Here is a 13,582-nt window from a genome sequence, read left to right as displayed (position 1 = left end):
TCTAAAAAAATTTTAAAAAAATAAAAATACATAAATATTTTTAAAAATATAATAATAATTTTAAATTTTGTATTAATATAATTATATTAATATTAAAGAAAATAAACCCCCACCCCCACCACCGATCTTTGATTATATATTTTTTAACAATGGCCCCCATTTCCTCCTCTAAAAAGGTAGGATTATAGTCATCACAATTCCCACAACCCAAAGTTTCCTGCTCAAAAACTCACTCTCAAATACATCACTTCTTTCCTTGTTTATTTGTAAAATAAACGGGGAAAATAATGGTGATGAGACTATCCAGGAAGCAGGATCTGAAGGTCCTGATCCAACACTGCAACACATGACCAGGGTCTGTTTTTAGCAACCTAAGATCGATGCCCTGTTGAATCTGGCTAAAACGTATAATGGGAGGACGATGGCATTTGAAGTTTGCATGGAAAGATGGATGTTGAAGTATGGTGGTGGATGGAAGAGGGATGAGGGTGGGGGATCTTTATTTTATTTAATATAATATAATTATATTTATTTAATATTAATATTAATATAAAATTTAAATTTATTAGTATATATATTTTAAATATTTATGAGTTTATATATATATATATATATTTAAAATTAAGATCAAATTGTGATTATTTATAAATTTTGAGGATTATTTTTAAAATTATGATTATATTAATATAATACGTAAAAATTAAGAGTTAAATTTATTATTATATTATTTTTTCAAATGTCACATTAATTTACCGTTTGTGATTTTATTTCTTATACCTAATATATATAAAATTTATCATTAAAAACAAATTTATTGAGAAATCAGCGTCATGAAGAATTTGATTGGTTCCACATGTGGTAAACAAGGTTACTAAAAAATAAAATAAAATAAAAAGTATGGGTGACTTTCTAATCCGTACAAGTTTCTATTTCATTCAATCCAAATGAATGTTCTAAATAAAATAATTGAATGAGATTTTAGATATTGTGATTAAAAGGACGTGAATGCTCCATTCATTATTTTAAATAATAATAATAGTAAATATTTTTACATTATGATAACTGTTGAAGTAAATGACTTTTGGTGATAGTTGAGGCAATTCACAGTTGTTAAATAATGGTAGGTTTGGTACAAATATTGTTTTTTAATATATGTGTTAGCAATAAATTAATTTAATTATTTTCGTGCTTTACTTTTAATAAAAAGAAGGAAATTTTCACTTATTTTGAATAAGTTTTATTTTTGTAAAAGTTTTACTCATTTTTTTTTAATTTCAAGTTTAAATTTGTACTAACTGTTCTTTATTTTATGTCTAAACATTATGATTCGTATATAATAAATAAGTTTTTCTCTATTATTATTACACTAGTAACTAAAGGAGACTAGTTGTTAATTTATTGTTAGAGATACTTATTTAGGAAGAGAGTTGTTACAGACTTTAATAAACTTAGGTCTTAGGGTCAGTTCATTACTTTTGAAAAGTATCAAGAAAATATGTCTTTGAAAAATGTGAGAGTGCTCAGAGATCCATGCGATATTATCAAATTAGTCTATCTATTATAAATGAATCAATTTAGTCCATATATTATTAAAAAGAATCAAGTAAGGCTAAACCGAAATAGAGTTAACATTTATTGTTTTAAAAATATATCATTTACTCTTTAGTTGAGTTAATATTATAAAGTTTTTATGGTTTTGTAAATGAAATATCTTATTTGGAATTGAACTGTAATTGAAAAATAATTTTCAAGATATTTTTAATACAATGAATGTTAACTCTGTTGCAATTTAGACTTTTTTATTATTCTTTTATAGTATAAAGGCTAAATTGATCCATTTAATAATAGAGGACTAATTTGATATAATCTTTATAATACAGGGATCTCCTAGGTCTTTTAACCTTTTGAAAAATATTTTGAAAATTTTGGTTTAAAAGGTAGGTATTTAGCATTGTTGTTAAAAAATATTTTAAGAAATAAAATATCATTTTTAAACATAATGTTGTAAAGTAAAAAAATATGCATTTAAATTACGTTAATATTATGACATTTCAATAAAAATATAAACAAATAATATTATTAATATTTTGGTGAATGAAATATAAATTTTAAACAATTAATATGAATTTTTGTAAAATTTAATTTAAATATATAAACTATATTTTAAATATTAAAAATAATCCTTATAAATTGAAATATATAATTTTATACTAGATTTTGCCACAGAAAAATATAATAAATTTAAAAAATTAAGAAAATCAATATAATAGCAAAAATATCTTAGTTGAAGGGTAAAGTTAAAATTTTAAAATAATAATATTTTGAGTTTGAATTTCATTATGCTAAAGTATTTTTCTAGATTTTATATAAAAGGATAAATTATGCTCAAAATAATATCTATTACTTTAAAAATGATGGGTTTTTTGTAAATTTATTATTGAAGTAGTGACTGATTGATATGGTATCAAATTTAGTAAAACACTTAAATAAATAAAGTATTTTAAAATTATGTATGTTATGTTAATATAAAAACAGCCTTGATCTCTGGAATAAGCACAACCTTTGTAGCATTTATCCCATTAAGCAATTTCCCCTCTTCTATCCCATGTCCCAAAAACTATTAACCATATAAATATTGGACCCATTCGGAAGACAGCCCTGTAATTTTCTTCCTCGGTGACATTCATCTCTTGGGAAACCAGAGCTGGTATTGGACAGTCCAAAATATCACTACCAGTCTCATTTCCAATAGGATTGAAAGTATCAGTCCGGAATAATTAATTGAATTGGCTGGTTAGGTTGATTATTTTTTAAATTTAAATAAACTGAGAATAAATAAGTTAAGTGATTTTCGGAAAATGAAAAGAGAAGTAGCTAAAATTTCCACTTCTATAAATGTTTAGCTTTTCTTTCAAATGGGTCTTTACCTTAACAGTTGTCACGATGAGATGATAATGTAAATTTCCTGTGAATCAGGTATGAAAACAATGTCGCCCCACGTCGGATTTGTATTTAGAATTACTTTCGATGTGTTAAAAATATTTTATATGCAAAACCAATCTATTTCTGGTAACTATTTTGAGAAGAAAATTAGGATATATCGACATTGATACATACAATCATTTCAAAATCATCAATATATATTAAAAATATTTGGTTAGGATATTGACTATTTTAGTTTATACATGTATGCTTGCTGGTCTTGCTCTTCATAACGGGGACCACCTTGGTTATAATGATAAAATTAGACATAAACGAAATTCCATTTTTGGTTAAAGTTGTTAATTAGTTAACAGCAGTTGTGCAAAGCAAGTATCCTCTCTATTCATCAATGAAAAGTCAGAAATATTTTCTTAATTTGTTTACTGTTATGTTCTATCAATCTTGCATTCAATATGATTCAATTTATCCTACCCATATATGAAAAGAATAAGCTCTAATTGTTCTGAAGAATTTAAACAGCACTAAATTATAATTCTACATTCTTCCATATACCAGACAATACACATTACGACAAAACAAACCGATGTGACCGCATTTAACGTAGATTTTGATTCCATCATATATTTATAGTGCTAGTATCACTTTTTTCATGTCAGATCTACACAACATCATCACTTCATATAACAGCGTCAACCCGGAATCAAAATTCTTGCAAACAGGCAAATATATCGGGTTTTCTTTTTTCTGTCATTGAATAAGAATAAAACTTTGACTAACCAAAACAAAACATAAACTTTCGAATCTAGATTATCTAAAGTCACCTAACACAAGAAAGCAAGCATATTCTTGTAGCCCCAAAAAAGAAAGGGGAGTACCTTAGCCAAAGGGATTATATCATATAGCATTTTTGCATTCTCAATAAACCCTGTTGTTAACGGTTTGATAAAGGGACCTCAGTTGTGTGTTCCATTTATCGATAGCAGTGTACTTCTTCATACCCTTCGACCTGCACAAGCAACAAAATGCAAGTAAAAGTTTAATCACGGTGATGTTGCTTCAACTTTAACTCAACCTTGTATAGTAGTGAATAATAAGTAGGCTGACCTGTTACCACGCTCCAACAGCCGGTTCACTTGATCAATATGCCCATCGATTCGATTATCCAAGATCAAGGAAACCAACAACTGCTCTACATCTTTTTCTGGCACATTGAGTTCCTGAATGTTGAAAGTTCATGGAGGAGTTCAAATTATATGTATATATATTTATTTGAGAAATATACAAGCATATATATGGAGTTTATTATAAAAATGAGAGTTCAAACAAGAAATGCTAGCTGCAATGATAACGAAAGGGAAATAAATAAAATGAAACACTCAAAGTAACCGACTAGAAAGGAAAAGCTGCAGCTTTCACCTTTGATATGAAAGGGATCCGGATTCTCGTATATGGTTTTATAAGCTTAAGTAGTACTTGAGTTCTGACATTCTTCAAAAGATCTTCAATATAATTTCGGATGAACGGATCATCCATGATTGTCCTTCGGTTACTCTAAGAAAAAAAAAAAAAGAAAAGGAAAGAAGAGATCCAAGCTTAACAAAAAGGAAAGCAAACAAATGCAAACAGCAATATATATCAGAACATCTGAAAGCATTGCACAAACCTTAAGGATTTTTTCAAACTCTATTATCTCATTTCGTTGATAGGCTGCTATAAGGTTTGTCATCGCCAAAATCTCAGGGTCATTTTTGTACCTGCAGTAAGGGAATGCTGAGAGAGAGAGAGAGAGAGAGAAGCTACATTTAGAAGGTAGATATAAAAAGGGACTTACGGCTTTGCCTCCTGGCCATCAAAAGGATTAACTTCAGATTCCATCAGCATGTTAGCTAGAACAAGGTATCTGGAAATGAACCCACAAGATGAAAAGATAAATTTGAAACTTTATCTAATTGGGGAAAAGACAGGACCAAGTGGATTTAATGAAAGGCATACGAGGACTTATTTATTGGATAAGATTCTAATAATATTTGCAATATCTCTACTCTAGGATAGTGTTCTTCTTTTCCAACCAAATTTATCCCTACTTTGTCTCTCTTTTTTTTCCTCCCCTAGATCTCACTGACTGGGATTTTCTTCATTTTCCTCCATATTACAATCTGTCCTCAAACTTTATGCCTTTAGTAGCAATTATTTATTGCTTATGTCACTTTTGATAAAAGAACCTTTTGCCTCAAAGTACCCCCTCAAACATGTTCAGAGAAATGCAATCCATTTTAAACATTTGTTACGGGTGATCACCCTGGTGCTATAATGGGATTAAACCAGTAGGCTAAAAGAGCTTCAGCTCCCATGTCAAATATTATGCTACCAATGAAAGAGAAAGGAGGACCATGCATCAAACAGAAAATGTGAAAAATTACATTAGACAATAATCATACTTTAGGCATTGTATACGTCTCTGGTTTCCAGCTTCATCATAGTTCTTGAAAGCTTCAAAGAAATCTGTGGCTGCCTCAGCCCATTGACGCTCAGCCATATGCATCTTGCCACCACATTCACGAATTATTCCCATGATCCTAGGATGTGGTATTGCAGACTTGACAGCAAGTGCTTTCTGGTATAATTGCTGCATTAAAACCAATATCTCAGTCACAGCTAAACCATTATATAAAGACCAAACCAGGACATAACTGTATAACTTTGTAAAACAATTATCAGACAGAACCAAGGTTGGTTTTTCAGCTATAATATAAAATAGAACAAAGTTACAATTATCAGTCAGGAAGAGAAGTAGTGACCACATGCAATTGAGACTAAACAACAGTGAAAACTTCTCGATTTCAGTATTAAGGATTAACTAATAAAGCTTCATGCTAATGTAAACAATGTCATTGACCAGGATCCAGATAACCAATCCAGACTACAATTGAATATACTTTAGTAGTTTAAATTTGAGAGTTGCTAGAATTCTAAAAAAATAGCAAAATCAAGACACAGGTGAACTTTCAAGCCTAAAGTTCTACATATTTCATATCTTAGTTTAACATTGCTTCACTTGAATTCCAGAAGGAAGCATACTTGATATCCGCAAAGCAGAAAATTGGGTACATATTCTACCATGTATTTTTATTAAATGGTAGATAAATGGTGACAGCAGAAACAATATAAACTAGCTTTCAGTAATAGACCTTTACAAGAGAATTAAGACTGCTTATGTGCCCCTCCTGAATTGCCACTTGTAAGTAATCATATTTGACATGTAATAGAATCATAGAATCATTCCTTCCTCATCAATAAAGAGTTCTTTATCTTACCAGCTCGATTTAAAATACTTACTGTCAGATTTTGACTTTTTAGGTACATATAGAGAAAACCTAGCAGAGAAGACCTTAGACCTCAATCCTCTCAAAGAGAGGTAACAACTGCTTGGCCGGTTGTAGATTTATACATTGTATCTTAAAAAGGAAGTTAAATTACCTTGAGCTTTTTGTTGTTCTTTGTCTCGGTATACATTTGAATTTCAATTGCATATACTTCCAGAAGCTGACTTCCCTTCTTTTGATCGTCTGTTCCATCTTCCTTTTGACAAGATTTATGAAGTTCCTTCAAAATCTGATAGTGCAACACATTAAATGATTATTTCTATGGTTCTATATCCTGTGTAAATGAAATAACAAGGTTTGGAAAAGATACCTTGCTCATTCGCCCATACTCACCCATATCAAACCAGATCTTGCATAGCTTAAGATTTGTCTTAAACCAAAGTCTCTGCATGACAAGAGCAATACATCACATGTTTATGCAAATGCTGAAGTGATGGTATTGTACATTTGATAGTTTTCTAACCTCATTCTTTGCCTCTTCAAGGGCCTTTAGAGTGGTCTGATAGAATTCTTGCAGGAGCCCAAAATTTTGACTAGCTGACCCAGACACAAAGTCCATAATATTATTTATACATTTCTCACTGTAATTCCGTGTCACTGCTGATTTGATGTATGTTAGCATCTCCCTGTAAGCCTCCATCATTTCTTTATACCTCCCTAATCGGTAATAGAGCTTTACAGTCTGCTTAAGAGCTTTGAATCCCCTTGCATAGAAAGTACAAGTACACTATTTAATATTGATGAATACAGCTCAAATAAAATACATATTTCTTGCTGAATGGCATAATTGCTTTTAATGGATAGATAAAACAAAGACAAGAATCAGTAAAGGTTGCAAGATGCCCAAGAACTTTTATTTATATAAGGGAACTATTTGGTAAAATCAAAAGGAATTCATCCCTATATACCTACGAAGTGCTAAATCATAAAAAGACTTAGCACAAGGAAAGTAAAAAAAGCATTAGTTGGCATAAATTGTAAAAAGGCAAGATAATAGCCATAATACCAAAAAGTAATAAATAAAATTATTATTTCTGAAGAACTCACCACTCAGCCTTTTCCGGTTCCATGCTGACCACTTCAGCAAAACCAGCTAGAGCTCCTTCAGGGTCTGTTTCTACCAAACCTTTTACGACAAAAGAAAACAAATTATTAGTAACAATAAGTAGGAAATCATAAAATTGTCAACCAACAACAAGGATTTAAGCATTTATGCAGACAGAATAGGACCCTTGAGCTCACCTCCACTGCTTCTCTAGGGTGCAAAATATGCTATTCAAGAACCAATTATCATGTAACCAAGAGGAAGTTGTGGAAATGAGATTAATGGCTAAACTCATAATGAGCCTAATAAGTTTAGGTTATTATTCAGCCACTACGCAAATTATAACTACATAATTTCCCAATTTGACAGGGATAAACCCTAACAGCCCTTCACGACTATACTCGAAAAGTGAGCTCTAACTCTAATCTAAAAGTACTCTTTTGAAGCATATAAAAATACGAAGGAACAAAAATTATACATTTTTAGGTAAAGCTGAAACAAAGCATAATCGAATCCATACCAAAATTAAGATTAGAGAATAATATATATATATATATATATATATATAAAGAAAAAAAACCTTTGGAATTGTAATATTGATTCTCGATATCAACGTCTTGTTCCTCAGGTTCCTCATCGGAGTACTCGAATCCATAATCCTCCATATCTGCATCTGTCCAATCCAAGAAAGAAAACAATTTTATCAAGCGCTAATAGCGAAACTGATTTTTTTTTTTTTACAGAATTTAAATTAGAATCAAAGAAAATCACAGAGAAAATAAGAGACCTGAAGCCATAGTTACTGGGAGAAAAAATCGGTTAAAGTAGAAACTTTCCCGAATATAGAGAGGCGACGGTGACGGTGTCGGTGTCGGTGTCGAGTTGCAGAAGTTAAACTAAACTACAAAAACAACCTTGTACTGGCTACGTTCGGCAAATGTAAAAAATTGTTCCTTTTTTTTTTTAATATAAGAAAATGTTAACATATAACATTTTCAAAATGTCAATTTTAGGATTTTTTATTATTTTAGTTTTAAATTAAATATGTCGGAAGTAGAAGTGTTCATGGAGTCGATGAAATGTATTTAAATTAATTTTTGAAGTTTGGGTTTGGTCCGTTTTAAAATAGATTTATTTTTTTCAAATTTGACTCAATTTAAGAAAAATAAATTTAGGTCTATTCCCCATATTTGATTATTTTTAGATTAATTTTTGTTTAAAATATATTTTTTAAATAATACACTACCATAAATATAATAAATATTTTATTATATTAAAAACACAAAATAATACTATAAATGTTTTGAGTTGAATTATTTAGTTGGATAAGTTTTTAGATTTTGGGTTATTAATTTAATTTTTATTAGGTTAGTGATTTAATATAAATATATAGTTATTATTTAATATATATAATTAATATAATTAATTTTTAGAACGTAATATATTATGATCGGGCCTAGCTAAGCTCGAGCCAAAAAAATAATGCTAAAATCTCAGCCCATATAGAGAATAAGGCTTAAATTTTACCAAGCCCATTTTTCGAGCCTCATATTTTTGTCTAATCTCTCCCATTTTTCGGACGGACCTTTGGGCCTACTTCAATAAAATTTTAAGGGTAAATTACACTAGTAATCACCCAACTATTAGTAAACTTCTTTTTTGGGTGACCATTTTGTAACATTTCATAGTTGATGACCAAAAGAGAAATCTACTAATAATTAGGTGACTACTAATGTAATTTACCCAAATTTTAAATTTCATATTCTTTTTGCCCTACTAAATTTGTTTATCAAATTTTAAAAATACTATATAATTACAAATATGGTGTGGTGTAGTTACTTGTCTATCTGAATTTGTTCACTTGAGTTCATCGAGTTAAAAAGGTTAATGAAAAGTGAAAAATGGCAATGGAATGTTGAGTTTGTTATCCAATTGGTTAAATGTTAATTTGATTATGGAAATTGTATTGAAATGGATTGATATATGTTTCAATTGCCATTTGATGTCATTATATGTTAACTCGCTTTATTGATATGTGAATTGCTATGTTTAGACAAATTTTGTCAAGTTAAATAGCTTGTTGTATCAAATTGTAAATTGATGTAAGTTTATGTTTAATGCCTATGAACTTACTAAGCATTCGATATGCTTACCCTATTTATTTTTCATTTCCCTTGTAGATCATCTTGCGAAACTCGTCAAGCTGAATCAACTCGAAGCTCACACCATCCTATCACCTATTTGGTAGATGTTTAATTATTTTGAACCTCGGGGTTGTGGCATGTATATAGGTCTTTTGGAACAAACTTAAATGTATGAAGTCTAAATGATGTTTGAAAGTCATTTTGATCAATGGTATTGAACTTGATATGTATATATATATATATATGATCTAGATGTTGGCATTTGCATATGGCTTGAAAATGCATGATTTGGCATTTGAAATGGCTAGTTAAATGGTTAGTTAAGTGGTTTGGCAAAGGTTGTGAAATGAAATGAATTAGCATATTTGAACATGGATTTGCATAGGTAGGAATTTGGTATTTGAATGGTTAGTAGGTTGAATGAATGGTATATAATTTGAAGTATTGAATTGGTATGTTTTGTGATAGATTGAATCTATATCGGATCAGTTTGAGTTAGATGAGTAATTAACTTGTTTTAGTATGAAAAAGTAAGTGTTTAGATATGTTTTGAAGTGATTATGTTGAATGGTTGATTTGGGGACCTTAGGGCCAAATGTTGATTAGCATGCTAAGTTGAGGCTTTAGAAAACAAAGACTTAGTGGATTGTTTTTAGTATCGCGATACCACACTTTGGATATTGCTATATTGACCCAAATTATTTTGTAAACTTTGCAATTTGATCCTCAAGTTGGGAAGTTTGACTACTATCTTCCAGATCGCGATACCAAACCCTAGATTTCGCAATACTCACTTGACATATTTTGATGTTTTGTTATTTTCTTTGGGATCGCGATACCCTCTTCTTACATTTTGAAATTTTTTAGTTTAGTTCAATTTCGACCTCGAGATGGTATTTAGCTTTCTTAAATTCGATTAAGACCCGAAAATGATTATTTAACATATTTTGAGCTTGATTAACACTTGATCATATGTATAAATCTTTGTATGTTGTTTGATTGATAGTTGTTGCTTCGACAACGAATGTGACATCCTGTAACTCAGACTCGACGATAAAATCAAGCGAGGGATGTTACAGTTAAATTTTAAGCAGAGTTAACTTTAACTATAAAAACCACTTGTGTTTTAAAGTGACATAAAAAAATTTCAATATTTTTAAATCACAACAATGATTAAATTATTCTTTTTTCATGTGACAAGTTAAATTTTGACATTCAACCTTAATGCAGTTTAAACTTTTAAACATTTTATTCGAACTCTTAAAGATTTTGTTTTTTGTTTAAATACCGAATGTCAAACTTAAATACATAAGAACCAGATTACTAACTGGTATATTAAAAGACTAGGGTAAACTACACATATAGTCGCCTAACTATTTTTTTTCATTTTTGGCACTAAAAAAAACTTACATTTTTAGGCACCCACGTTACATAATTCAATCATTTTTGTCACTTCCATTAAAATCATAAACAAAAATCAGACATAAATTTTTCTTTTAAATTTTGATTTTCCACATAACTGAAGTAAATTCATTGTGGTTGTTAATCATTAAAAAAATCATCATTCTAACCACCCAAACTTTAATTTAATTTAAATAAGGTATAACTCTAAAAAAAAATGGGACATTTGCATTTGTGAGCTTCTAGTGTACGAGAAATGCAACAGAGAGAAAAAGAACTGGGAAGGAAAGACGAATGAGCGCAAAAAGGAAATGAAAAATATAATTACAATAAATTCCTTTCTCTTCAACTCCTTGTCTCTTACACTACCCAACCAACTGGATGCTGGCACTTCCTCTAAGATGGGTATTCAACAAAAGTTTAAGTGATTAAAATGATAAATTTTTAATAAATAATAACTGCATGGATTTTTCTTTAATTATGTGGAAAATCAAGATTTAAAAGCAAAATGTATGTCTAATTTTTGTTTGTGATTTTAACGGGAGTGACCAAAATGATCGAACTATGAAACATAGGTGCTTAAATTGTAAACTTTTTTGGGTGCTTAAAATGAAAATTTTGATAATTGAATGACCATCTATGCAGTTTAACCACAAGACTAAGCGTTCATATATACTATTATTTAAGAATTTAATTGAGTTTATGTCACATATCAATGATATTATAACTTAGTTGTAAAATTATTAAAAATTTAATATTTTTATAAAAAATAATATTATTTTGAAAGTATTTTTGTCTTTTAATATTTTGTATAAAATCTAAAAAGTATACATACACATATTTGGCTTTGAATCCAAAATATCATAATTTTCATTATCACAATTTTATTATTTCAACAAACCACATTTAAATTTTCTATTATTTTTAATAAATTTATGAGAAAATTATACCAATAGTTACTCAATTTTGAGATAATTGTCAAAACAATCACTCAAATTTTAATTTAATTATTTAACTTTTGAAAAAAAAACAAAATATTCATTTTAACAATTTTTGTTACAGCTGGTTACTTAACACCAATTTAAACAACCCATTTATAACCAATTTAGGGTTTATGCAGTAAAAGAAGAAGAGAAAAAGAAGGAGGAGGAGAAGAAGAGAAAGCTTTCTATTAGGGGAAGCAACTCTTCACGTGAAGTAAGGTTGTCCTTCTCTGAAGGTACTTTCTTTGTGGAACGTTCTGCGTGGAGATGAAGGTTTGTGCAAGATAGATAAAGAATGTCATTTGTTGGAGAAGCTTGATCTTTGCCGGTGCCCCCACGTTTCAAATAAGGGGCTAATTGCCATCGTCGCCAATTGCCCTAATTTGACTACGTTGAGTATCGAATCTTGCCCAAAGATTGGTAATGAGGGCCTCCAAGCTATCGAAAAGCTTTACCCCAAGCTGCAGTCCATATCTATCAAGGATTGCCCACTTGTTGGGGATCATGGAGTTTCAAGCCTGTTGTCATCAGCATCTTCCATCCTTTTAAAGTTAAGCTTCAGGGTTTAAGCATATCAGATTTTTCTCTTGCTATGATTGGGCACTATGGCAAGCCTGTGATTAATCTGATGCTGAGTGGTCTACAAAATGTGAGCAAGAAAGGATTTTGGGTGATGGGTAATGCTCAGGGTCTGCAAAAGTTGGTCTATTTTACAATTGCTTCTTGCTGGGAGAAATTGATGTGAGTCTTGAAGCCACCGGAAAGGGATGCGCTAACTTGAAGCAGATGTGCCTTTGCAGGTGTTCCTTCGTTTCTGGTGATGGATTGGTGGCTTTTGCCAAGTCTGTTGGTTCTCTTGAGTGCTTGCAGTTGGAGGAGTGCAACAGGGTCACTCAATCCGGAGTTATTGGTGTTCTCTCAAACCAGATTCCTTGTTGTCTTTAACCCTGTTAATCGATTTCTGAATAGTTTTTCTAACCCTAAAATAATTTTTGAATCGATTTCTAACCCAAAACCCTATTTTTGAATTTCTTTTCCTCCTTTAATCACAACCAATTCGTGTTTTTTTACCTAAACCAACCCACATATTCAGATTTTTTCCTAAACCCATGTAAAGTTTGACCCTTTGACTGCTTCACCAACATGTTAACTTGACATGTCAGCCTGTTAACTTACTATGTTAGCGGTCCCGTTAAAATAGTAACGAAAAATGTTAATAAGTGATTAATTTATAATTTTTTGATAATGTTAATGACTATTTTGTTATTTTTCAAAAGTTGAGTGGATGAATTGAAACTTGAGTGACTGTTTTGTCAACTACCCCAAAATTAAGTGATTGTTGGTGTAATTTATCCTAAATTTATTACCTAAGTTTTTTCATCTGCATCGTGAGTGAGTTGTAATCTAATTCTAATTGTTTTATTTGTACAATACACATGCTAATTGTATGTATTAATTAAATTACTTTTAATTATTTCTTTTTTAAAATTATAACATTTCATAAATAATATGATTAGGAAATTAAAACATAGTATATGTTTAATTTTAAATTTTATTAGGATGGTTTTCATTATGGGAATTTAAATTTTACAAAAGTAATAAAATAAAATGATACACTAAATATTAAAAACCTGTAAATTATAAAAATAGTTATTAAAAGTGGAAATCCATTTATAATAATGT

The 13,582-nt window shown here is 29.9% G+C and overlaps 1 protein-coding gene and 1 pseudogene across 1 annotated transcript; one reads left to right on the top strand and one right to left on the bottom strand.

Moving 5' to 3' along the window:
• Nucleotides 1–3,529: 3,529 nt before the first annotated feature.
• LOC105799318 (COP9 signalosome complex subunit 2) lies at nucleotides 3,530–8,328 on the bottom strand. Its single transcript, XM_012629807.2, has 12 exons — nucleotides 8,159–8,328; nucleotides 7,952–8,044; nucleotides 7,374–7,452; nucleotides 6,790–7,030; nucleotides 6,637–6,711; nucleotides 6,421–6,555; nucleotides 5,382–5,569; nucleotides 4,775–4,843; nucleotides 4,607–4,697; nucleotides 4,360–4,494; nucleotides 4,048–4,160; nucleotides 3,530–3,949 (listed from the first exon to the last, which is right to left on the bottom strand). Exons 1-12 carry the CDS (start codon nucleotides 8,166–8,168, stop codon nucleotides 3,859–3,861), a joined length of 1,320 nt encoding a protein of 439 aa, XP_012485261.1. The 5' UTR covers nucleotides 8,169–8,328; the 3' UTR covers nucleotides 3,530–3,858.
• Nucleotides 8,329–11,317: 2,989 nt separating this feature from the next.
• LOC128032596 (EIN3-binding F-box protein 2-like) lies at nucleotides 11,318–13,330 on the top strand (annotated as a pseudogene).
• Nucleotides 13,331–13,582: the final 252 nt, after the last annotated feature.

The sequence above is a fragment of the Gossypium raimondii genome, chromosome 9 (assembly GCF_025698545.1).
Source record: "Gossypium raimondii isolate GPD5lz chromosome 9, ASM2569854v1, whole genome shotgun sequence".
Taxonomy (NCBI): Eukaryota; Viridiplantae; Streptophyta; class Magnoliopsida; order Malvales; family Malvaceae; genus Gossypium; species Gossypium raimondii.
The sequence above is the reverse complement of the archived record's forward strand: the minus strand, read 5'-3'. Positions and strand labels throughout refer to the sequence as shown.